Genomic DNA, 27770 nt, shown 5'->3' on the forward strand with positions numbered 1-27770 from the left:
GAAACCTCAAGTCTTCCAATTTAAAAAACAATCGACTGTTCACTGTATGAATATAAAGTAAATTGGAAAGATGTTCTCAGATTAAAGCTAAATGCTCTTTGTAATCATGAAGAGAGAAGTTAACAGTTCAAAACCACAGATGTCTAATCTCAGCAATTTATAATAAGCCATCCTTAAGAAAGACGTACTAAAACACATTAAAAACATCTTCTCCAACTTTTTTCCCAAGCACATGCTTTGGAATAACCTATATGAGGCAAAATAAAGGAGAAGATCAGTAACATGTTCAACACTGGAGCATGGTATTATTATTGGTTTGGTTTTAGATTTTTCCATTTATCGTAAGTCCACTAACATCATTTTCACTAGGAGGTTAATAGTTACTTTCTCTGCTCTATGATTGTTCTAAGATATAAAGTTAGAGTTAACCCTTCCATGTGTGTTCCTAATCTTCCCCCCACCTCTTTTTGGTGAAAAGAAAGTCACACTAGACTCTTTTTATATTAAAGATGGTCATGACTTTGGCAAACATACTTAGTTTTAAAAATATAAAATAAATACTGCTTGTAGGTTTCAAATCCAATACTTGCAAGGTTGGAAAAAATATCATAGCACCAGTGGGAACTTTTCAGCATACCATTTGAATCTGGCTTGGAGGTGGTGACTAGAATGACTGTTGGGACCAGACTATTTCAGAAGATGACAGTGAATTGCTTCTATTTCACACCCACTATTTACTCTATTAGACAAACGTGGTCATGAGCTTGGGGTTTAAAAAAAACAGTAATATCTTATGAAATTAAATTACATGAACAGAGTTGGTCAACAAAACATCAGGTATGTGTGCGATCTAGTTACTCACACTAACATTGAGGAGACTTAAATCCTAGCTACCTCTTACCAAAAGGATCATTACAGCTATAAATCACAAGCAGTTATTTCTCAGGCTTTTCAAAAAGAAAAACCAAAGTAACCAAAATCCTGAACTACGTATTATCTCAAAGACTTGACTCACGTGATTTAAAAGAGGTTGACAAGACTCAAACCTGCAGAGTTGATTTCCCGATCTAAACTGGACAATCAAAAACTGCTATAGAACTGGAAAGGCCATCAGCAGGAAAGGCTGTTTCCGTTGGAAGGCAAAATTCTCTTACTGGGTGGGGGAGGAGAGACTATCCTCCCCTTGGTTGTAATCAGGCTTTCAACTGACAAGGCCTCAATCAAATCATGAGAAAACAACAGACAAACTCAAATGGAGTAACAGTCTATAAAACAAATACCTGATAGTACTCTTCAAAGTCAAGACAATGAAAAGCAAGAAAAGACTGAGGAACTGTCATTGCTCCAAGGAAATAAAGCAGATATGATACCTCTTTGCAATACTGGATTTGGACAGAAAAATGGGCATCAGTGGAAAGACTGGTGAATTTCAAAGGAAGTTAATAATTTGACTAACTATTTTGTTTCAATGAAAGCTGATTTCTGACGTCGTGATAACTGTACTATGCTTATGTAAGATGGTAACATTCAGGGTCACTGGAAAAAGCAGACTTGGGAAATCTCTGTATTAGTTTTACAACTTTAAAAAATCCCTTTAATTATTGTTATTAATAGTTTTGGAGGGGCCACATCCTGTGGTGCTCAAGGGCTACTCTTAGCTCTGTGCTGGGGAGTGTTTCTGCTGCTGTTCATGGACATGTGATGCAAAGGACTGAACCCAAGTCATCTGCAGCAAAACTACAACTTTTTTAAAAAAAAAATGATAAAATTCTTTCAAAATAAGAAATCAAAGAAAAAAGATAGTTAAGATAGTTGAGATAAATGTAGTTCTAGCATTTTTTTCCTCCTTCCTTTCTCTTTCCTTCCTTCTTTCTTTCTTTCTTTCTTTCTTTCTTTCTTTCTTTCTTTCTTTCTTTCTTTCTTTCTTTCTTTCTTTCTCTCTCCCTCTCTCTCTTTTCTTTCTTTCTTTCTTTCTTTCTTTCTTTCTTTCTTTCTTTCTTTCTTTCTTTCTTTCTTTCTTTCTTTCTTTCTTTCTTTCTTTCTTTCTTTCTTTCTTTCTTTCTTTCTTTCTTTCTTTCTTTCTTTCTTCCTCTCCCTTTCTCCCCATTGCTCAGAGTGACACCTGGTGACACCTGGTGGAGTTTAGGGACCACATATGAAGCCAGGGATTGAACGAGGATGGCCTGTATGCCATGTCTGCTGGCTGTTGTTAAACAGCTTTGCACCCCCCATGCCCCCCAAAATAAAATCTTGGTGACTTCTATTGCATTATGTTATCATTAGAAATTTCAGAGAGAGTCTCGGGCCGGGGCCGATACCAGCCCGCGTTCCGCCGAGATTCGACCCTAGTGGCCATGCTTTTGCACGGCCGCTTTGCTGCTGAATGACCAAGATCCGGAGCCAGTTACATTACTTCTGGCCCCAGCAAGTGCTTGCAGCCATGTCTCCAGACTGTGAACTAAGCTTTTGTTCCATGCCGCCCCAGGAAGAGAAATGATGCAATTTTCAACTTAAATCTCCCTGGACTTAATTACTAAAATACAGAAATCCTAAACCGAGTGGCCGCGTGACTTTATATCTCTTCATTCTCATCAGTGGAAAACTAATTATCAAATGTTTCCTTGTCAATAGGGCCATATTTTTGGGGAATAAACTTCAACAAGAATAGTGAGTTCTCTGTTGGAGAAGATGTGGGGAAAAAGGGACCCTTCTACACTGCTGGTGGGAATGCCAACTGGTTCAGCCCTTTTGGAAAACAATATGGACAATCCTCAAAAAATTAGAAACTGAGCTCCCATTTGACCCAGCAATACCACTGCTAGGAATATATCCCAGAGAAGCAAGAAAGTATAGTCGAAATGACATCTGTACTTTATGTTCATCGCAGCACTGTTTACAATAGCCAGAATCTGGAAAAAACCCGAGTGCCCTAGAACAGATGACTGGTTGAAGAAACTTTGGTACATCTATACAATGGAATACTATTGTATGCTGTTAGAAAAAATGAGGTAATGAATTTTGCATATAAGTGTATCAGCATGGAAAGTATCATGCTAAGTGAAATGAGTCAGAAAGAGAGAGACAGACATAGAAAGATTGCACTCATCTGTGGAATATAGAATAACAGAGTAGGAGACTAACACCGAAGAATAGAAGAAATAAGTACCAGGAGGTTAACTCCATGGCTTGGAGGCTGGCCTCACATTCTGGGCAACTCAGAGAAGGGAACACCAAGTAAAATGTGGTCGGAGGCCATGCGGGGGGGAAGGGTGATGCGTGCCGAATGTAGACTAGAGACTGAACACAATGGCCACTCAACACCTTTATTGCAAACCACCACACCTAATTAGAGAGAGAGAATAAAAGGGAATACCCTGCCACAGTGGCAGGGTGGGGTGGGGGGAGATGGATTGGGGAGGGTAGGAGGGATGCTGGGTTTACTGGTGGTAGAGAATGGACACTGGTGAAGGGATGGGTTCTCGAACTTTGTATGAGGGAAACATGAGCACAAAAATGTATAAATCTGTAACTGTACCCTCACGGTGATTCACTAATTAAAAATAAATAAATTAAAAAAAAAGAATAGTGAGTTCTGTGTTGAAACTCCAACAACAATAGTTAGTTTTGTGTTGAAATATGGAATGTATTCAAGGTAAAGAGAAAATGAACTGAAATTTATCAGTTATGCAGGTGGGGGGGGTTGGGGGTGGGGGGTGGGAGGTATACTGGGTTTTATTTTTTTTTGGTGGTGGAATATGGACACTGGTGAAAGGACAGGTGTTTGAGCATTGTACAACTGAGACATAAGCCTGAGATGTTTCTACATGGTGATTAAATAAAATAAATTAAAAAAAAAGAAATTTCAGAGAATGATCAATCCTTTGCTTTCATTTCTTGTTAAACTGCTCACAGTTGCCTCCAGATATTTTGTATATATGAATTTGCTTATATTTCACTGCCTTTTATTATTAACCACTGGGTCCCAAATATACTAAATTCTAAAGCAAAATCAGGTAGTGGTTACATGTGTAGATTACACTCAAACATATGTAATACTATAATGGTCTCATTTTTTGTTTTTTGGCATGTAAATTGTGGCTTGGTGGATTGGTTTGGATTACGATCACAGAATACATGTCTCAAATTACCGTTGTGTCTTTTTACAAAATCATGTTTATACTTTCTTCCAGATTAATTTACATATCAAGTGACAGGACATTAGTGCTTATAGTAGGAAGACACGTAATTAATTTCATTTTTCTTACCAGTGGCCAAAAAGATGGCTCAGATTTTAGGATTAAAGGGATGGAACAACATAGCTAAATTAGCTATAGAGTTGATGAATTTTCATTTTGCATTGCTTTTTTTTTTTTTTTTGGCTTTTTGGGTCACACCCGACAATGCACATGGGTTACTCCTGGATTTACACTCAGGAATTACTCCTGGCGGTGCTCAGGGGGCATATGGGATGCTGGGAATTGAACCTGGGTCGGCTGCATGCAAGGCAAATGCGCTACCCGCTGTGCTATTGCTCCAGCTCCTGCATGGCTTTTCTTTATCCTCTGAGTTGCTGGGCTTGTCAGGGTCCTGGAGAATGAAACTACTGCTTTTTCCTTTCAGTTCCTGTGTGTGGTCTTAAGTGAAGTTGCTTGTGTGCAAAAGACATTTTCTAGAATATGATTTGCTAGACTCTCAATTCACTTGAAAGTTTATAATACTCAAATACAGAATTTTATAGACCAGTAGTGGTATGTTTTCTTATTTGTGTGGAGGCCTAATTTCCCTAAGGTACGTGGCTCCTGTACTAAAGTGAATATGCAACAGCTGGGTTTGGTCTCTGCTTCCCAATCTAGCTGTTTCCTTTCTGACATGCAGTCACATTATCGACAAAGTGTGAATAATAACACATTTTAGGCCAATCTCACTGATCAAATATGAAAGATTATATGTAAGCAAGATTCCTAAATTCTTGAGAAAGTTATTTAAATGAGTGAAAAATAAGTGAATTTGATCCACAAAAACCAAAAAATGAAAAACCAAAAAACCCAAACCCAAAAAAACCAAAAAACAAAAAACCCAAACCCAAAAAAAAACCAAAAAACCTCCAAAAATCTAACAGTATTGGGTTATAACTGGGGTGAAATATTCACTGCTAGGAAGTTAACTCAGAATTTGATAATAGAAAAAAAATTTTTTTTGGCTTTTTGGGTCACACCCGGCGATGCACACAGGGGTCACTCCTGGCTTTGCACTCAGGAATTGCCCTGGCAGTGCCTTGGAGACAATCTGGGATGCTGGGAATCAAATCCGGGTAGACCTCGTGCAAGGCAAATGCCCTACCTGCTGTACTATCACTCCAGCCCCGAAAATAGAGTATTTTTAAAAAGAGGTTACTTGGAGCCATACTGAAGCACATAGACCTGGGAGGCTAATATCAGATCCCTCTGAGTGACCAGTCCTGTTCTCAAAAATATTGCTTAGTTGATATAGGTAAATTATATGTTCAGAAAGAAAATGGGGATTTGATCCCCATTATCATATATACTCCTTCAAGCAATATCAGGAGTAAACTCTGAGCACTGCTGGATGCTGCCTTCCCTCCCCCTCCCAACTCCAGAAAGAAAATGCTTTTGTTAACAACATAAAGAAGATAGTTATAAATATTTAACATTTCTAGTTAGCTTGATTTCTATCTGGTTAGTTAAGTGGCAAAGGAGAAACACTTCATAGCTTCAATAGTTTCTTGAGTTTACAGAATTAATTTGGTTGGAGCTATCTGTGCTTGTGAAGATGTCAGTCACTGTCACTGTCATCCTGTTGCTCATCGATTTGTTTGAGTGGGCACTTATTGTTACTGTTTCTAGCATATCCAATACACCATGGATAGCTTACCAGGCTCTGCCGTGCAGATGCAATACTCTCGGTAGCTTGCCAGGCTCTCCAAGAGGGGCAGAGGAATCGAATATGGGTCAGCCACATGAAAGACGAACGCCCTATCGCTGTGCTATCGCTCGCGCGCATGTGAAGATGTAAGAATCAGAAATTATTTGAATCTGTCTCTTTTTTTTTTCCTGTGCGCAGAGGGGCTCACCTAGCAATGTTCAGGGATATTCCAGGCTGTGCTCAGGGTTCACGCTGGTGCTGTTTGGGGGGAACATAAATGGTTCCACGGATTCTACCAGGGTTTGTCATGTGCAAGGCAAGCTCCATAACCCCCGCACTACTTCTCTGGTTTTTTGAATCTCTTATCCTATAATTCCCTACTCTTACAGTTGGAGGACACAGTCAAACTTTTATCTTACACTGTTTCTAGCAACTCATAAACATGACAGGATAGCTTTGGACTGAAGACTCTGCAGACATTTCCTTTTTTTTTTTTTTGCTATCAACTTCTTCACCACAAGACAAAAGTAATTATTTTGTTGACTTCAACAGCCTGTAAGGTGACCATGTCAGGTGAAGACATTTTCTACCATCACAGAATGTAGAACCTTCTTTAATCCACATACCTTATAAAATGAAAGAACTATCCACAGATTTTCATTACTGTAATTGAGTAAAAAGTCAACAACAGGATGGGTGGGGGAAGAGACAGCTCTTTCTTTTTTGTTATTGTAGGTCGTACTCAGTAGTGTCACCAGGACTAGAGGTTTTATCAAGTTCCTCACATGTGTGAGATATATGTTCTACCACTTGAGCCAAATCTCTTACCGAGACTGCTCTTTCTTTAAGAATTCTATTTTTAGAAATTGTAGAAGCATTGAGAGAAAAAAGAAAAATCACAGTAGTAATAATGTTGCCCATAAGAACTACAGATGGTGCAAAATGAGTAGACTAGGGCTTGGAGAGGTAGTAAGGGGTGAGGCACTTGCCTTGCATGAGGTTGACCTCAGTTCAATCCTCTGCATTGTATATGGTACCCCAAACTCCACCAGGAGTGATCACTGAAAACAGTCAGGACTAAGCCTTGAGCCAGGTGTGTCCCCCAAAACTAAAATAATAAATAAAATTAGTGGGTAAACGGAGAAAAAACTGATTATTCACACACCCCTCACCGCATTTTCTCCAAAATATAAATTAACTATAAATGAAAAGACAGTATTACACAGTGGAGAAAATCAGTCAGATATCACTTCAAATAGGTTATCCAGATTAATGTCCCATAGACATCAATCCCATAGACATCAGTGTCCCTGAGATGATGCCACAAGGACACATTGCCTCTACTGGTTTTGGGTTCCGAAGTGCAAAACCTCAATCAAATCCTGAGAAAACAGTAGACAAATTCAAATGGAGTAATAGTCTATAACACCTGAAGAGGTCAAGACAATGAAAGGCAAAAAAAGACTTAGGAACTGTCATCGCTTTAAGGAAATAAAGCAGATATGATACTTCTCTGCAATATTGGATCCTGGACAGAAAAATGAGCATCAGTGGAAAGATTGATGAATTTCAAAGAAAGTTAGTAATTTGGCTAACTATTTTCTCAAAGCTGATTTCTGAAGTTGTGATAAGTGTACTACGGTTATGTAAGATGGTAACATTTGGGATCACTGGAAAAAGCAGACTTGGGAAATATCTGTATTATTTTTACAACTTAAAATAAAAATCCCTTAAGGGGACTGGAGCAATAGTACAGCAGGTAGGGTGTTTGCCTTGCACGCGGCCAATCTGGGATCGATTCTCAACATCCCATAGGGTCCCCTGAGCACCGCCAGGGGTGATTCCTGAGTGCAGGGCCAGGAGTAACCCCTGTGCATCGCTGGGTATGGCCCAAAAAGAAAAAAAATCCCCTTAATTACTGTTATTATTATTAGGCAGAGCCTAGCAAGCTACCTGTGGCATATTCGATATGCCAAAATCAGTAACAAGTCTCACAGTGGAGACGTTACTGGTGTCTGCTTGAGTAAATCAATGAGCAATGGGAAGACAGTGATACAGTGGTTATTAGTTTTGGAGGGGCCACATCCTGTGGTGCTCAAGGGCTACTCTTAGCTTCCGTGCTGGGGAGTTGCTACTGCCGCTGTTCAGGGACATGTGATGCAAAGCACTGAACCCAAGCCATCCGCAGCAAAAGCAGGTGTTGTTGACCACTGAACTATCTCTTTGACCTATAGCTTAAAATGAATTCTGAAATTCTTTCAAAATAAGAAGTTAAAAACTAAGTAAGATAGTTGTGGTTATAGTTGTGTGTGTGTGTGTGTGTGTGTGTGCGCGCGTGTGTGTGTGTGTGCGCACGCGTGTGTGTGTGTATGTGTGTGTGTATGTGTGTGTGTGTGTATGTGTGTGTATTCTAGAGCTCCTGGAACATTTGCAAAGCCAGAAATCAAAATAGGGTTTGGCTGCATGCAGGGAATGCACCTTACCTGCTGTACTATCTCTCTTGTCCAGCATTACCTTTGATTCTTTTAAAAGAATGCCACATGCACTTAGACTTCTTCCTGTTATTACTACTGCCTCTACACATGAAACAGCTATTGTACTTTACAAAAAAGTTCCACATGCACTATCACAATGAATCCTTATCAATCTGTGAGAAATCATCCCCTTCACACAGCTGTTACAAGTCATGTCCACAGGTGGAAGGGGCTTGCCTAGGTTTGCCCAACATTTTCTCTTTTGCAGAAATATCAAAGGCCATTTAGTTGTCAAGATACACACACACACACACACACACAAAACTCAGTAAAAAGCACATAAGAGCCAATTATACTTTAATATATAAAGAGTTGGTAAAGGACAAATTGACCTTTTCCCCTCAAAATTCCCAACAAACATTCCCAATGATCATCCGGTGATACAGTTGAGAGTAAAATAAGAGCTGATCTGAAGTGAGTACTTGAAATGCACCAGAGCCATTATATGAAATACAACAATAATCATTAGGATCCCGAGTTAGAAAAGACCCAGCTTCAAAGATTCTGACTTGCACAGACTGAGGACTCCCGTTTCCAAAAGTTCAAAAACGTCTTTTCTTATCTAAATGAGAGAAAAGCAAACAAACAAAACAACAAATAAACAAAACAACAAAGAAAAAGAAAATGGTTAACATCAAGAAAAAATGGTTTTGGTGAATAAATTGAACCCTTTGAACTTGCTATTTATGTGGCCGGTATAATCAGAATCACATTTAATTCAGAGTTGATATATTTATTTAGGAGGTACTCTATAAAACACAAATTTCATTAAATGCCTTTTGTTTGCAGCCATTTAAAATAAAACATTATAAAAATTATATAGAAGTGTTTTACTATATCCACAACATTCCTAAGTTATATACGATATTTCAATATAGGATTGTTGATAATAATGATATGAATATAGTAGAAATAACTATAGGTGAGAAAATTTTATTTTGATACATTTTCTTATATTACAATTAGAATACTAGTGACAAACTGCTCAGATTTAACATTATAGCTGAGGTAATCAAATAGGAGTTTATATGCTTGACATCAAATTATTTAAATGAAAGAAACAATTCAGAAGAGAGAGAGAGAGTGAGAGAGTGAGAGAGAGAGAGAAAGAGAGAGAGAGAGAGGAGAAAGACTTGATCATTCTCAGGATATTGTTTATTGAGGTGTCTAAATTTATGCCGTGTATTTGGAGCAGCAGTTTCAAGCTTCTTTGATAGTTTCGGTCATGATTCATTCCTTCTGAGTGAATGCTGGCCATGTTTACTACAATACAAATCCTTTTTTCTCCAACAGCTACTTCTAAGCAGTAGCCCCATTGTAACAAGGTGGGTGGCAAACGAATTTTTCACATTATGATGACAATGGACACTTTCATAAATAATGAGCTAATTTAATGACATGCCCACAAAGCCATTTAATCAGACTAATCCCACAGAGTTATTAAAAAGTTTGCCTACCCACAAAAGCCAAAATAGTCCTGTAAATTTGTCTTTTGGAGGGCCAGAGATGCTGGCTATGGGGCAAGTATGCCCCCCCCCCCCCGCACCTCCAAGTGCACTTAAAAAGATGAAAAGCAAAGATTTGTCTCTTAAAAAAAAAAAGGGCAGAGGAAATGTGCCAAGTTCTCCAGATTGTCCTATTTATCAAAGGTGCTGTATAGATGTGGTTGCCAGTGGGGCAGAGGCCATTGGGTGTTTAATGAAGAAACAAAGCCAATCCCTGAGACACATGGGAAGGATACAGTTATGTGCAAGGGATAAGATGGCCCCTATAATTGTAGTTACTTCAGAGTTAAAAGACAGGAATCATTTCAAAGGCTAGAATGTTCTGACTCTCCATGTCAAAGGCTTTATTACTGTGTTTGAACTCAAGTCCCAATTGAAAAAAGGAAAGATGAAAGGCAATTGATGATTACACAGTACCTCGGGAATGTCCATCATCCTCCTCAACTTCTGATCTCTCCAGTTCCAGTCGAAAACTAGAAACTTTAAGGGGTTCAAATTAAGGCCACCTGAAAGAGACAGTGAGAGGCTTGCTGCAGTAAAAACCTCATGACATAAGCTTATTAAGATGATTTCTTAAACTCTCCTGGCTGCTTTTTGCCTCATTTGCTCTCTTTCCCCCCAGTAACTAATCTCTGCACATTAAGTGCTGCCTTTGTCTGATAGGAAACAAATGCATCCCTTGGAGACTTGTTCCTCTAATAATCTTATCAGCAATGCTGAGGAAAGCAGAGAAGTTGCTTTGCTAGGTTCTCCAAAGGCTTACTGCTGGGAAGGAATCCTGCTGGTCTCCATCGCAAAGCCAAGAGGCAGAAATCTCTCTCCTGATAGGGAATTCCTAAGATGCACTCCAGTACGGGATAGTGGTCCTGCTCAGGAATGAAGTGCAAAGGCATCTGCATGACTCTGAGAAGGTGAGTGGGCAGAGGATAAGGACAGGGTTGGGGGCTAGGTTGGGGGTTAATTTTAGGCAAAAAAACAAGTTTGGGCTCTAGCTGACTTCGATCCTTTAAGAAGACTGGTAGGGCGGTACCGGCTCCCGCTCTCCACGGAGATGTGATCTCAGCGGCCGAACCATGTGTTTGGCCTCTCCGCAGCTGCATGAGCATGACTCCAGAGGCCAGCTAAACTACTTTTGGTACCAGCAGCTCCCTGAAGAAGTGTCTCCAGACTGAGAACTAAGCCGAGGCCCCATGCCCGCCCAGGAGGGGAAAGGTTTTTCTCTCTCACCTTTTCCTTTGGGGGGCGGGGGGCTAGGGTGGGGGGAGAGGGTGTGGTAACCGCCATATTATGAGGACCACTAATGAGAGATACAAGCTTGCAATGATCCAATTTCTGGAAGAAATTTCCCTGGACTTAGTTGCTAAAATACAGAAATCCAAACCTCATATCTCTTCACAGCAGGTCTGACTCTAGTGGAGAACTCCTAACAATAATAGTGAGTTTTTTGTTGAAATATTGAATGTAACCAAAGTAAAGAGAAAGTAAAGTGAAATTTATCAGTTACACAGGCAGGGGTGGGGGGGGTGGGGGGATGGGAGGTATACTGGGGTTTTTTGGGTGGTGGAATATGTGCACTGGTGAAGGGATGGTTGTTTCAGCATTATATAACTGAGACTTAAGTCTGAAAGCATTGTAATGTTCCACATGGTGATTCAATAAAAAAAAAAAAAAAGACTGGTAAACCATGTCTGGACTGTGTTCCTGCTCTTCCCCTACATATCTAGAGACAGTTAAGGAATCTTGACTATTTAAAGACAATTGCAGAATGCGGGGCTGAAGGGGACCTCAAAGATAGTTCTTCAGAAGCCTTAGATTTGGGCACAGTTAATTTTTCCAGTTCCTTGTGTTCTGCCCCAAGATGTTACATATTACCCATGGAAACAAACGTTCATTTACCCTGAAGCACTTCCCTTCAACTTTATTGTGTGATTTAATATTTTCCTCTCTGCCCCAAAGACATTTTCATGCTGCCTATTATTATAATGTTTCTGATGTAAAACTCTTCCTGCAAAATTAAAATGGGTAAATTAAGAAAGGCAACTGATAGTCTTCCCTTAAAAATGACAGTTGATAGAAGAGCAAATAGGTATAGCCCCTGGGAAGAAATTTGGTCTTATAAAACAGGGACTTTAAAATGCATCTTTGATAAAATACTTTTACTTTCAACAGTATGAACATTAGAAATTTTAATACTTTCAAAGGCAAGCATGGCAATCTTATTTATAATAACAAACTACAAGATCACCAATAATCTACCATAATGAAATTGCAAAAACACAACAGGACTTGGTTTTAATATCCAAAATATATGTGTGTGTGTGTATAAAATCTTCTTACAACTCAGTAGCAAAAACCCAAAACCAAATTGGTCTTAAAAAAAGAGAAACAGTGAAGGAGTAGGGGAATAGGGGCAGACAGATGAGAAGCAACAAGGTCCAGTTCAAAGGATTAAAGTACAGCCGTGGGGGTAAGCAGGTATTTTTTTTTGGCTGAAAACTCCGGGCCTTCTCCAAAAGAAGACAGGCTACTCCCTCCCCTCCAGAACTTTCTGGAAGGCCCAGCAGCCACCCCCACCCCATGGAAGCGCATCTATCTGCCCTGCTCCAGAGACTCATGATGAAATCTCGAAAGAGATCAGCCAGCAGCAAAAATTTCTCTGATACACCACCCCAGGCTGAGACCTCAGGGCAATCCCAGGAGCCAGGTGGGCAGAGCTCCCACCGTGCCAAAGCTCGGGCCCCTGCATTCACACACCAACAGCTGCTGCCTTGCCTACAGCAAAACCCCACCACCTCACAACTGGGCTCCACAGAGATACCAAAGTGGAGAAAATTTCAGGTACACCAGGTTTTTTTTTTGGCTGAAAATTCTGGGCTTTCTCGAAGTGGTGGTGGGAGATCCCCCCCCCCCGATTCCCGCCCTTTCCCATGCTCCCATCCCTTACCCACATTGCACCATAACTGCCCACATGTAAGCTCACTGTCCAGTTATCTATTCTGGATTTTCTGAAGCGACATCTCCAAACTCTACAATACTAACATCCCAGTAGGAACACGCCAGATTGGATGGGAATGTAATGTAGAAGCCAACTAAGCATTGACGCAGAAGACTCAATTAGCAACAACAGCTTGGTAAATCTGCCCCATGACAAGATATAACAATTTTCACAAATTTTCCTTTACTGAAGTATTTTTTGATAATTCCATTAGCCATGTAGGGAAAAAAGCAATATACAATAAATTACTTTGGTTCTGCTACAAGAGCAGGTTTGAGGGGTAGTTGAGAAAATGGAGGGAAGTTCAAGGGGGGGGTGAGGTTGGGGTTTGAATACTGACTGCCTGTAGCAAACGCATCACGAACACCTTTGTAAACTTTGCAATCTTTATTTAAATAAAGTGCATTTTTCCGCCAAACAGATGGTGTTAAGGAATGATAGAGCCAGATATCCAAATCACAGAGTCAACAACACTGAAATCAAGAGACCCAAACTTTAACAACCAAACTTAGAAAGGTGCTTGTCAAGACAGCAGGTTGGAGAGGGGGAGGTAAGGGAGGAACCTGGGAACATTGGTGGAGGGAAGTTGATCCTAGTGGTGGGATTGGAGCTGCAGTATTGTATGTCTAAAACCCAACTATGAATAGCTTTGTAAAATCATGGTACTTTAGTGAAAAAAAAAAATGAACAGGGAACTGAACATTTTAATTTTTTTTCTTTTTCCTGCTGGGGTTTATGTGCAGGAGAAAGCCCTGGCTGTCGTAGGGGACAAAATGTGGTGCTAGTGACTTGAATGAGGGTTCGAGGGTTAGTCATGATGCAAGGCAAATGACTGAACTCCCATCCTCCGTTTTAGACATTGTTCTAAAATGGACATTCAAGTGGCAAACAGGACATGAAAAAGTATGAAAAAGCATTCAACATGACTAGCCGTTAGCAACATGCAAATCAAAACCACAGTGCAATCTCTCACACCTGTTACAAAAACTTTTATGAAAAAGACAAGGGAGAGTTGTTTCTGAGAACAGAGAAAAGGAAATTCTTGTGCATTGTTGGTGGGAATGGAAAACAACCGTAGGTTTTTGAAAGTGAAATAAGTTAAAATAGCAGTACCCTATAATCCAGCATTTCAACTACTCTGGGCAGAAATGCTCACTGCAGCATTATTTATAATAACCAAGGTATTGAAATAATCTACATGTCCATCATAAGTGGATAAAGAAAATGTAACATGCACACACATACACAAGCACACACTCAGAAGTATATTAATCACCCATAAAAAGAAGGAAACCCTGCCATTTATGATGATATGGGTATATCTTGGCATTATGTTAAGTGAAATGTTAATCACTGACAAATATCACATATTATTTATAATGACAAACTCTGGGAACAGAGTTCAGTGGGCTGAGTGCATGCTTTGCATGCAGGAAACCTGGGATTGATCCCGAATAAGCAAGGTCAACTGAGCATCACCTGGAACAACCCCGTATCACTGAACTGAGCGAGAGATTGGAGCTGAAGGGAGTCAAAACAGACAGTGTGCTGTTGTCCAAAATCTGAATTCACGACTTTGAGATTACATCTGAATTCATAAAACTCACAAAGGAAATTATAGGTGTGAATGTCTGGTATATAGACTTGAAGTGTCTTTGATGATTTGAGTCCATTGGAAAAAAAATAAAACAACCAAAAATAATAGGAGTATATTAACCTAAAAAGATTTTAGACAGCAAAAGAAACTCGGGATAGCCAGTAGGCAAGCGACAATTCCCCATCACTTATTATCAGGGAAACACAAATTTGCATGACAATGACATATCATCTCACACCACTGAGAATGGCATATACCAAAAGACTGAAGACAACTAGTGTTGGCAGGGTCAAAAAGGATGTGGTAAAAAAAAAAAAAGGAGCTCTCATTCACTGTTGCTGCCAATGCCCTCTGTTCATCCACTAAGGAAACGCTGTAGAGCCTTCTCAAAAAATTAAAAATATATCTCTCATGTGACTCAGAGATTCTCCTCCTTGATATTTATCAAAAGAAGACAAAACCACTAATAGGACAAGATACTTGCACACCTGGGCTGGAGCGATAGCACAGTGATAGGGCATTTGCCTTGCATGAGGGCGACCTGGGTTCGATTCCTCCGCCCCTCTCAGATGGCCCAGCAAGCTACCGAGAGTATGTCGCCCACACAGCAGAGCCTGGCAAGCTACCCGCAATGTATCTGATATGCCAAAAACAGTAATAGCAAGTCTCACAATGGACACATTACTGGTACCCGCTTGAGCAAATCGATGAGCAACGGGATGACAGCGACAGTGACAGTGACATGCACACCTCTGTTCATTGCAGTGTTATTTAATAGCAAAGGTATGCAATCAACCCAAATGTCCTGTGATAGATGAACAGATAAATGATGGCATATACACACCATTATAAGGAAAGATGAAATACTGTCTTTTGTTACAATGTGGATGGAGCTAAAAGGTGTCATGTTAAGACAAAAAAAGTAAGGGGTTGCAAAAGGGAATGCCCGGCCACAGAGGTGGTACAGGGTTGGGGGGGAGGGGATTAGGGGGTGGGAGGAATACTGGGTTCATCGGTGGTGGAGAATGGACACTGGTGGAGAGATAGGCTCTCGAACATTGTATTGGCGCCGTGTAATCCCACCAATGGCCAACATCCAGAGACTTAAAACCAAGTTCCCGGACATCTTATAGCCTAGTTCTTCTCTGGGAGAACCTGGCAAGCTACCGAGAGTTTCCTGCCCACATGGGAGAGCCTTACAAACTCCCCACGGTGTATTCATATGCCAAAGTCAGTAACAATGGTGGGTCTCATTCCCCTGACCCTGAAAGAGCCTCTAATTTGGCATCATTGGGAAGGATGAGTAAAGAGAGGCTTCTAAAATCTCAGGGCTACTAGGACAAATGGAGACATTACTGAGACCACTCGAGAAATTCGACAATCAATGGGATGATGATGATGATGATGATATATATATATGAATCTAGAAATAACTTGATAGTTATAAAGCAACATTCTATTATACTTAAAGGAATTTGGAAATGAGTGTTGAAATCTTCAATTATTCTGGCAGGTAAGACAGGTAATCAACATCAAGAGGTTAAGCAGAACTTTAGGCTACTTAGGCTTTCAGAAAATTAAATTATTAAAAAACAATTGGTAGTTGTGGGACTTTTGCCTTGCATGTGGATGACCTAAGTTCAATCCCCAATACTCCAGAGCCTGTTGGGAGTTATCCTGTAGCTCACAGCTAGGAGTAAGCCCTGAGCATCGCTGGATGTGGCCCTCCAAACAAAACAAAAAAGAAAACAAAAAGTGATAGTTTCTGGAATATTTCCTGGATAAAGCACTAGGAGAAATATACTAGAATATCTGTATTTATTTCATCAATAGAAACTGCATTTTCATTTCAAAACATACTTTATATGTGACCCCTCAACTGAAACGCAAGTCTAAGAAACCAAGACTCATTACTTGAGAGGGGGAATATTCAACCCTTCAAGGAATACATATGCCAGAAACAGCAAACTGGTGGAAGGAGTTGAGGCATGGATCTATAAAGCAATTGGAATTTGGGTGTATTTAAGCGGGTTTACACACAGTAGTTTGCAACTGTTCCTATCAGTCCCTACTGCATTTGACCTGCAGACTGGCTTTTGGAACTAAAGGTTTCTTTTCTTTCACTCTCCTTTATAAACACAGAGGTCTGGTTTCAGTACCTCATAAACTTGGCTTCCCAAACTCCCAGTTCTAGTTAGGGGTATCACTGCCTTTTTCATACCTTGTTTAACAAGTTCTTTAATTCTTCCTGGAGTTCCTACCCCCAGGTGCACGATATGCTTCTCTAGCAATTTTACTTGTTCCTGGACCTGTTCCAAGATAAAAGGCAGAAAGAAAAGAAGTCACAAAAAGTACAATCTTAAGTCGATTTTCAGCATTTTATCTATAGGCTAAAAAAGTGAAAAAGCAAATGGGACCACACTTGCTTAGAATCAACTTCCAAGTTAAAAAATGTTAAGGTTAAGATAGAACAATATTTCCCTAGAATTCAGGATCAAACCTTAACTTCAGTACAGGTATTTTAAAACATGCAGGAATAGTGACTTCTGTGGGATTAAATTCCTAAATGAGGCAGGGAATGTACAGAATACCATAGTGGTTGTTCAGTGTTGGACAACGAGGCATTGGCACCCATACAATAAATGCTAAGAATCTAAGGAGAAAGAGTTGAATGGAAAAAGGTTCAGTATGGCCCTTGAACCATATACTCCCTCCCACTAGGAATTGAGAACTTCCTTACCTTTATGTGTTTTGCAAATAATTTTATTATTTTGCTGTCTCCTTTGAATGCTGTCATGGATCTAAAGAAAAGGAATAGATTAATGTATACACTCATTTTAGACATGTTAACTAGTATTACATATTGATTTACTCAAAAGAATTGATTAGTTATGTGCACATATATGTATGCAAATTTACGTGCATATTTGTACACACAATAAAAAACATACTCAAGTTTTCAGGTTAGCTTATCTTTGGAATGAACTTGAACATATTATATATATACATATATATATATATAGTCTAAGTTAGCCTCTCATTTTTAAATATAAGATTAAGTTTACTTAGACTTCCTTGAGGACTGAAGCATATGGTTTTGCCTTGCATTTACAATACTCAATTTTGGAATTTCAGGTCACTGGCAGATAGTTTTTCTCCAAACTCTGCTAAATAGCTCTCACTCAAATATAAAATTTGGTGGTGAAGTTATGTTAAAGCAGTAATGTTAGCTGGGGCTTGTGGGGCGCAAGGATATTATATTCACAAAGGTCCGTGGCTGCTTTGTGAATATAATATTCACAAAGGGTGTGTGTGGAAGCCAGAATGAGATGACTGGGAAACGTCTATGTCTTTCAATTACAGCAGCTCCCAACCTTTATGTAGCACTGTAGCACTGTCGTCCCACTGTTCATCGATGTGCTCGAGTGGGCACCAGTAACGTCTCCATCATGAGACTTCTTGTTATTGTATTTGGCATATCGAATATGCCCACTGGTAGCTTGCCAGGCTCTGCTGTGTGGGTGGGATACTCTCAGCAGCTTGCCAGGCTCTCCGAGAGGGACCAAGGAATCAAACCTGGGTCGGCTGCATGCTAGGCAACTGCCCTACCTGCTGTGCTATTGTTCCAGTCCAACCTTTATGACAGAAATAAACATATGATATATATGTATATATATGAAAGAAAAATTTTGGCCTTTTTTATTTTTGAAGTAACATTATATTATGGCATGAAATAAATTTCAAGTATGTATCACTGAAAATCAGTATATATATGACATTAAATTCACCACCAAAGGTCCAATTCCATTCTGTATACAGTTGTTTCCTCGACCCCAATGTACTCATACTCTCCCAGTCTTCCCTTCTCATAACCACTAACTGGTCTCATAGTCCAAAAGTTTGTTTGGTTTTTTTAGTTCATCTATTTATTTTCTCTATACAACGCTAGAGTGAAGTCATAGACGGTCTTCTTCTGACAGGTGTTCAGAGGACCATATGGAAGGCTAAGGACAGAGTCTGAGTCTGAATCCAGGCCAGCAGTGCGCAAGGCCAAGCGTCCTACCCTCTGTACTATTGCTCTGGCCCAAAAGTTCTTGAGAGAAGAGATTTTTCTTATGAAAGTTAGAATTATCTCACATTAGTCTTTGAATAAACTTGTGCCTGATCAGAAATCATCTGCACTGGGGCTGGAGAGATAGCGCAGTGGACAGGGTGTCTGCCTGGCATGCGGCCAACCCAGGTTCACTCCCTGGCAACCTATACGGTCCCTCATTCAATTCCACGAGTAATTCCTGAGTGTAGAGCCATGAGTAAGCCCTGAGCATTGCTGGGCATAGTTCCCCCCTTGCCTCCAAATAAATGTTTTAAAAAAAGAAAGAAAAAAACCTTCTGCAGATCATTTTGCCTCAAAATAAATCACAATATTACTGTGGGCACAGAAAAACCCTGAGAAATGACAAATAAAGTATGACAACATGGTGTTTTTATACCCTCCAAGAAGGCATTTATGTACAGTAAAAGCTTAAGTCAACTTGACAACTTGTTTTTAAGAGGCCACCTCCAGGTCAACCTCTTTGCTACTAGCATTTGAATCTGACATGAATGCCTAATGATAGTTCTTAAAACACTGAGAAGTTGATGTGAATCCCTATGACTTCAGAACTAGCAAGAACAGCTGCTTAGAAGCAGCTGAAGTCTTAAAGATCAATTATATTTAAAATAAAAATGTTGGAAAAACAAAGTTCGTTTACCAAATGTGTGATAAAATTTAATGTTGCATACCTAGTGGGGAAAGGTGGGTCTAGAAGGTCTATTAACAGAGCTGAACATCTAATTTTCTAAATTCATGCTTAGATTTGTTCATTTAAAAAAACAGATGTTAAATAACTACCAAACATCTACATTTGCAACTTAGTCTATTTGATCAAGTTTCTTTAGGAGTTGGATTTCTTTTGCTTCATCTCCTGTCAAAGCTTGGTCAGGATTTGGGAGTGGGCTAGTACCAGTAAATACCATTATACTATTATGGCATTAGAAAGATGAATGTTACTGCTGAAAGATGAATGTTACTGCTAAACCAGTGGGAGCCTTTGTGAATGTAATTAGGTAAAATTAGGTAAACACTAATGAATTGCCTTTAAAACATAATTTTCACATTCAAAATTTTGGTACATAAATGGAATTTATCTTGGTATTAGAGGTGAGAAATAAATTCAATTTTGGTTTTCCAGAGTTACCTATTACCATTTGTTCCACTACCATTCGCTAAATAATCCACCTTTACTTAATGATTTGTCACCTTCATTGCAGGCTATAATTTCATGTGCAAACATGCTTAAAGCAGCAAAATTTTGTTTTATTACTCTGATATGACAGGCATATGCCAGTTTCAAACTGTTCTTAATTATTAACAATTTGAAACACACACATATATGTATTTTATGTAGTACATACATTAAAATAGAAAATATACAATGTATATAAAGTCAAATTTAGCACACATGTGTATATATAAACAAGATTTTTTTTTGTAATCTGATAATACTGCAGACATAGTATCTACTCATTAATATTCATTTCAAAAATTTCCCTGGCTACATTTCCTCTGTTTTTTTCATATTAATCTCTACTTAATCAAGTTTGAAAAACAAGTCTAATGGATTTTTACTGTAAACCTCTGAAATTTACTGATAATCCTAGATAATCCTAGATAAAGCAGATAACTTTACAATATTGAGTTTTTCTATACAAGAACTTGGTATATATATTTTTTGCTTGATCAAGATCTTTTGCATCTCTTATGTCATATTTCTTCACATAGGCTTTGGTAAACTTATTGATTCGGATTCTATCTTTTATGGTTACTATTTTCTTTAAGTTTCTACTCTTTTCTTTTGGTGGGGGTGTATTTCTGGGACTGGGGTTATAGCATAGCGGGTAGGGTGTTTGCCTTGCACATGGCTGACCCAGGTTCGATTCCTCCATCCCTGTCGGAGAGCCCAGCAAGCTACTGAGAGTATCCCACCCGCATGGCAGAGCCTGGCAAGCTACCCGTGGTGTATTGGATATGCCAAAGACAGCAACAACAAGTCTCACAATGGAGACATTACTGGGTGCCCACTCGAGCAAATCGATGAGAAATGAGATGACAGTGCTACAGTGCAGTGCTAACCAATGGTGCTCAGGGGTTATTCCTGTCTCCATGTTCAGAGGACCAGATGTTATGCAGGGGATTGAAGTGGCATCAGTCACAGGCAAGGAAAGTACTTTGCATCTTCTGCCATCTTTCTGGCCCCCATTACTACTTTAAATTAGATTTTCACCCTTCCTTATCCCCCCACCTCCTATTTTTCCTTTTTTGTGTGTGTGTGTGTGAAACAAAAGAGTTTTCATTGAAAGAAGTTTACTTAGAAAGATGTCAGGGGAGAGAAAGAGAGTGGTTCTCCAGAGTGGAAAAAACAGAGGAGAGAAATACATGTGCAAGAAAGAGCATGGGCTTGGAAGACAGAGAACCTATTTTCACTTCTAACTGGTTATTGCTCTTATGATCTCCTGCTTTCACCCTTACTCTTGGCAATGTGTATTCACCAGAGAAGTCAAATGGTCCTTTAGAATGACTGCTCAACTGATGTGACTGACTCCTCTGCTAAAGTCCTCCAAAGGCACCCCTTCTCATGGCCTTCTGCACTTAGCGGCCCCTCTGTCTGTAGCTCTTTTTTCCCACATCTTTGTCAACTTTACCCTTCACTATTTCAAGTCTCTGATCAAATATCATTACCATAGAGAAGCTTTCAGGGTCCCCACCACCAATTTAAAATGTTGTCATGGAAGTGTTTAAAGTCACACAGCATGATACTATACCCAGTTTCTCTCTTCTGTATTATGGGTTGAATTGTGACCCCCACCCTCCCCGCACCCCCGGCCCTCACCTTCCCGGCATAAAGAAACTATGTTGAAGCCCGTCTATCTCCATCCCCCCAAATTATCCCTATCCAATTCTATTCTTTTGCTATGCTTTATTGTTTTTGGTTGACCTGACATCATCTGCTGCCTTTACTAGAAAGCAAGTTATGTGAGGGAGGAGATTCGGTCTGTTCATTGCTACATCTACAGGATGTGAACATATCATCTTGGCACATGGTAGTTATTAAGAATGTCTTGATGAAACTGAATAGGTGGCAGTTCCAACCTAATGAGCTCCAGGGCCCTGACAGCAGAGCTGCAGATGACCAGCATCACGACGGATTTCTTCTCACTATGGTTTTTCCGAAGTTTTACCCACTTAGGGCAGACTGGGAAAAAAAAAAAAGAACATTAAAAAGCAAAGATTACTCTAAATACAGCAAAACAGCCTGCTTCAAAGTTGCGTATTCTCCCGTTTTCTTTTTTTTGTTTGTTTCTCTTATTCAGTAAAATAAAATACAACAAACACTATTCAGATACTATTCTCTGGCTATTTTGGATCTTATATTAAGATGAAATATTAACTTGCAGCAGAAGACACAGTATGCCAATAGCAGTGTGACTGTTAGGATTTTAATACAAGGGTCTCAACAATACATTTTCAATATTTTATATTTGATGTTTGTAGGCAGTGTTGGCTAAATCAGCAAAGAACACTGATTCAATACTGTGAATATTTAAAAGGACATTGTAGAAAGTATAAAACAAAAATGACATCTAAAGAAGAGCAAGAATTTTTCTTTTTCTTTTTTTTGTTTTTTTCTTTTGTTATTTAAAAAATTTTTTAAAATTATTTTTATTCTTATTTTTTAAAGAAGAGCAAGAATTTGTTGGAGTGACAACTACTCTACACAGTTATATACCTTCTCTTTTTGTTTATCATGCGGTGAAATTGACTCCCTCATTTTTTATATTTGTATTTGCTGGATTAGGGGTTGAGAAAAGTTTGTGAACTCAGGTTGGCTGTGGTCAGAATTCTTCAGAGTTTGAAAAAGAAAAGCTAAGTCTCTATACTTCAACTGTTTTATTATTGGCAACAAATAAATATGCAGTATTAATAACCTACTTTTACTAGCTCTACAGAACTCATACTGAAAAGATCAACTGAACATATGAACAGAATTACTGAATCTCATAACTGGGAGAGAGATCACAGAGTTCAACTTCACTGTCTTTCAACTCACAGAGTCAAGTCCCAGAGAGTCACCTCTGTACCTGTCCCTGTGCAGAGAGTTGGAACTAGCACAACAGTTCCAACAGTTTATGAATTCCTGGACAAATATTTCTAATACGTTATAAAATAATGATGAGGCCCAAACGGAAATTCCCCAAAGTCAAGGCAAAACAACTTAAATCAGTAAATAGAAATAAAGATGAAGCTTAAAAACCTCCATTTGAAACTCATAAAAGGTTTATACTTTTGATATTAAAGGTAGTTTTAAATATTTTTATTTTAAATACTTTACATTTTAATGCATTAACAAGTTGAACAATTAAAAAAAATCTGGGTTTACTTACTTTCTTTTAAGTAAGATGAGAGACTATGAGTCAAATCATTGGCCTTGAGGAAGCAGCAATCTAGAAATTTGAAAACATGATTTTTTGAAAAACATGCCTTGTGGAGAATTTTACAAACACATATAATCATCAAAATAGATTAAATGTGAATTGTGTGTTCTTAAACAAGTTTGTAAAACATTAATGATTTGGAGCTGATTAAATATCTTAAAGTGTTATCTTATTTAAAACAGGAGCTGCTGATGGCTGGGATTCAGTGTAGTGGTCGTGGTACAGCAAATGTCTAACACATATGAAACTTTGGACTAATTCCTGGCACCACAAAACTGACAATCAAACAAAATAGCAGCATTAGCAACAGGTAAATCTTATCTATAATGTCCTAGAGTAGTGAAAAAGCTTGCATCATTTTGGGGGAGCTTTCAAGCAGTTTTTTTAGGGGTCCAGGTTCAATGTTCAGGCCTAGTGGTGCTGGGTCTACTTTAGGTGGGCTTAGCCAGGCTGGGTGACATGCCATGCCAGCAATGGAACTCAGGGTCTAATGCATACAAGACATGTATTCCAGTCCTTTGAGCTATCTCCTAGCCCTATGAACATCTTTATTTTCAAATTTATGGAATAAGCAATTTATAAAGGCAGATGTATGTAGAAATGTTCAAGCTCACTAGTCATCAAAAAATGCATATTAATCAATGGTAAATTGTATACACACAGCATCATCACATTTCACAGGAATAAATATATATTTAAAATGCATGTTGGGTGTGGAGGGATTCTGATGGAAGATATGGTGCTGGAACATAGCATACATGAAACTTTATCATCAACAGTATTGCAAATCAGGGTGATTGAAAAAAAAATTCCAGTATATTAACATATCATAGTGAATGCCTGTGTGGAAAGGAAATTGGAATGTGGGCTGGTAAGAGTGGAAATAATGCATCAAAATAAAATATAACTCATTAGAATGAAACAGTAAGAGACGATGTGATATATTAAAATCAAACAGGTATCTTGCTCAATACATAACAACCATGGTGTAAGAATTGTCATCTTAGGAGCCTGAAAATGTATTAAAAAATAAAACCACTATCCTTGCAATTCTCTCTATATGGGGACGCTTAGTGATAAACACAATAGAGTGCTAGGATAAAAGTATCATAAAATTAAATGAAATATATATGGTGATCCAGCATGTACAGCTCACATTATATGAATAACTTCAAAGATGTTGCCTTCAACGCTGTTGTGGAGCCTTTGATGGTCTTTGTGACTTGTAATTTCCCAAGTCTGCATGTAATTACACTCACTTGGAAAGTTATATCAAAGACACAGATTCCCGGGATGCCCTTCCTTCTGGGTAACGAGTTAGAACTCCTACGGGTGGGCCTGGGAATCTGCTTTTCAAGTTCCTGGGTGATTCTGCTGGAGCCAGCCCACAGGCATTCAGCATGATTTAAACCACACTACCGCTCGCTAGAGCGAGGGTGAGTTGGCTCCAAGCATCTCCTGCCCTCAAACTCTAATTAAGTGCCCATGTGTTATGACATTAACAATGCACAGTGCACAATATTAATTGAAAAGACATGTTCTTGCCCCACAGACACAAACAACTTTAAATCAGAACCAACTTAGTAGACTCCATAGGAACAGTATTCTGCTACATATACCTTATACCTATGCACCTTCTTGCATGTGTTTGAATAAGTCATGAGGTGCCCCTCTTCTCACCCGATAAGGAATTCCTTTGTGTCTGGCTTCATCAGTGCAGGATGGGCTTCCCTCCTTAGACCTTCACATGAGCTTAGTTCACTATGTTTTAGGACTGCCCTTCTTTGTAGGTGCCAGAGTCAAACCCAGAGCCTCACACACGAAGGCATGTGCTCTACTGCTGAGCCACAGCCCCTCTCCTGGTCTCACTTTCTTTTCTTTTTTAATTTTTATGATTTCTTTTAGGGCTGGAGTGATAGCACAGCAGGTACAGCATTTGCTTTGCACGCAGCTGACCCGGGTTCGATTCCTCCGCCCCTCTTGGAGAGCACAGCAAGCTACTGAGAGTATCTCGCCCACACAGCAGAGCGTGGCAAGCTACCTGTGGTGTACTCAATATGCCAAAAACAGTAACAAGTCTCACCATGGAGACGTTACTGGTGCCCACTCGAGCAAATCGATGAGCAATGGGATGAGAGTGACAGTGAAGATTTTTTAATTGAATCACTGTGATATAGACCTAAAGTGATTCATGATTAGGTTTCAGTCGTACAGTGTTCCAACATCTATCCCTCCACCAGTGTTCATTTTCCACCATCAGTGTCCCCAGTTTCCCTGCCTCTGCCTCTATGTCAGAATTTCTCTGTCTCTGTCTGTCTGTCTGTCTATCTCTCTCCCTCTCCCTCTCTCTCCCTCTTCCTCTTTCTCTCTCTCTCCCTCCCCCTCTCTGCTTTTGGGCAATGCCTGGTCTCACTTTCTTAACTTCAAATGAAAACCTGTTTTCTTCGCCCCCTCCCCACCTCTTCTGGTATTTTTCCATGCCTTTCTTCTTCCCTAAACCAAGCTCAAAGCACACAACGTGCCTGACTGTTACTGAACTCAAATGCAGTCACACTCTAATGTAACTAACTGTGGGACTGGGAATGCCTCCTCCGAAGATAGATTCCTTTTGACCCCGGACTCTACAATTTTAGAGAATCCTAAGAGTTAGGATGTTCACCCACAGAGGCAGGGTGGGGTAGGGGTGGGGACAAGATTGGAGGGTGGGAGGGATACTGGGTTCATTGGTGGTGGAGAATGGACACTGCTGGAGGGAAGGGTTCTCGAACATTGTATGAGGGAAACACAAGCACGAAGATGGGTAAATTTGTAACTGTACCCTCACTTATCAAAAAATAAATAAAGAAAAAAAAGAGGATGCTCACAAGCTCATAGAGTAGAAGTAATCCCATTACTCCTCAAATCCCACAGAACTAATTGGAAGGGAAAAGTGACCACTCAGTCCCAGGAGATCCCAAACTTCCTTTACACCTTGAAAAAGGCTTTGCTGTCACACCAGTTTGGGGGCTGTTTTCAGCACAGTGCTTGTGCGCTGCTCCCAGCAGCTCCTGGGGGTACTGTATGATGCTGGGGACTGTACCCAGGACTCTTGCGCATGTGCTCCAGGCCACTGGGCTATCATCTTGGTTCCCCTCAAGGTATATATTTAAATGTGCGCTTTAACTTCTCTCTTGATCAGAGACAATATGTGCCTCCTGAAGAACATGCTAAAAGTTCACACCCAGGGCGCCGCTCTCCACCCAGATGTGATCCACTGCCGAAGGCCCATGATCCCAGAGGCCATCTAACTACCTTCGGCACCAGCAGCTTCTTGCAGAAATGCCTCCAGATTGTGAACTAAGCCACGGCTCCACGCCACCCGAAGAGGGGAAAGGTTTTTCTCTCTCGGCTTTTCCTTTCGGGGGGTGGGTGGTGGGGGTGGCGTGGCGACCGCCATCTTATAAGGCCCACTAAACAGATGTACGAGCAGGCAATGATGCAATTTTTGGCAGAAATTTCCCTGGACTTACTTAGCTAATAAAATACAGAAATCCAAAACCTCATATTGAATGTAATCAAAGTAAACAGAAAGTAAAGCGAAAATTATCAGCTACACACGTGGGGGGTGGGGGTGGGGTGTTAGGTATACTGGGGTTCTTGGTGGTAGAACATGGGCACTGGTGAAGGGATGGGTGTTTGAACATTGTATCACTAAGACTTAAGCCTGCAATCTTTGTAACTTTTCACATGGTGGTTCAATAAAAAATTAAAAAACAAACAAACAAAAAAAAAACCCCCAAAAAAACAAAAACAAAAGCAAAAGTTCACACCCAATAATAAGTCTTCTGAATAACAGAAACAATTACACATTTTTTTCTATTAGATCGAACAGGTATCATTAACTATAAAAATTGTTTTATATTATTTTATATTGCTAAAAGTACTGAGTTGAGGGGGGCTGGAGCGATAGCACAGTGGTTGGGCATTCGCCTTTCACGCGGCCAAGCCATGTTCAATTCCTCTGCCCCTCTTGGAGAGCCTGGCAAGCTATCGAGAGTATGGAGCCCGCATGGCAGAGCCTGGCAAGCTACTCGTGCGTATTGGATATGCCAAAAACAGTAACAATAAGTCTTTCAATGAGAGACATTACTGGTGCCCACTCAAACAAATCGATGAGCAACAGGATGACAGTGACAAAGACTGAGTTGAGGAAAAGTATATTAGCACGTGGAAAATATATTCACATACTAACTGAGATGTCTAGCCATGATATACAATCGAGGAAAAATGTAGGTATTTTGATCCTCCTCATGAGGAAACTTCCTATCAACTAAGCAATATATTCTGCAAAAGGATTCACCTCAGAATAGATGTGGGGGCTGGGAAGTGGGGTGGGTGGGAAGAAAAGTAGACTTCCAGCTGTACCTGGTAACGTTAGTTCTTCGAGTTCAATCACCGAACGCTTGCTGCTGTAATAGTCCTTCATTAGCTTCTGCAGGTCTTCAGGTGTCCCAGGTTTAGGCTCTGATTTTGCAAGAATATCAGTAATTTTCTTCTAAGATATGAAAAGGGAGTCAAATTAGAAATAGGTTTTTAGAATGTAATTTGGCTTAGGATATGTTGATTACTTGTTATACATTTTCATAATAATCAAACATGACAGTGATTATTAATACACTTTAGAAAACGTCATAAATACTTCTTAGATATAACTATAGGCAGATCTTGTTTTATCATGTTTCACA

At 39.6% G+C, this 27770-nt stretch overlaps 1 protein-coding gene across 3 annotated transcripts in view; it reads right to left on the bottom strand.

Annotated features, from left to right (window-relative positions):
* Window positions 1-8697: 8697 nt before the first annotated feature.
* Window positions 8698-27770, bottom strand: part of CMSS1 (cms1 ribosomal small subunit homolog) — a 404473-nt gene continuing 385400 nt past the window's right edge. For all 3 annotated transcript variants that reach the window (XM_055125490.1, XM_012932317.2, XM_055125491.1), the window contains 7 exons: window positions 27451-27580; window positions 22996-23055; window positions 21704-21806; window positions 17255-17315; window positions 16736-16823; window positions 10340-10428; window positions 8698-8979 (listed from right to left, as the gene is read on the bottom strand). In XM_055125490.1, the coding sequence (XP_054981465.1) occupies window positions 8896-8979; window positions 10340-10428; window positions 16736-16823; window positions 17255-17315; window positions 21704-21806; window positions 22996-23055; window positions 27451-27580 (615 nt within the window). In that variant the 3' untranslated portion in view covers window positions 8698-8895. The remainder of the gene's footprint in view (window positions 8980-10339; window positions 10429-16735; window positions 16824-17254; window positions 17316-21703; window positions 21807-22995; window positions 23056-27450; window positions 27581-27770) is intronic.

The sequence above is a fragment of the Sorex araneus genome, chromosome 2, assembly GCF_027595985.1.
Source record: "Sorex araneus isolate mSorAra2 chromosome 2, mSorAra2.pri, whole genome shotgun sequence".
NCBI lineage: Eukaryota > Metazoa > Chordata > Mammalia > Eulipotyphla > Soricidae > Sorex > Sorex araneus.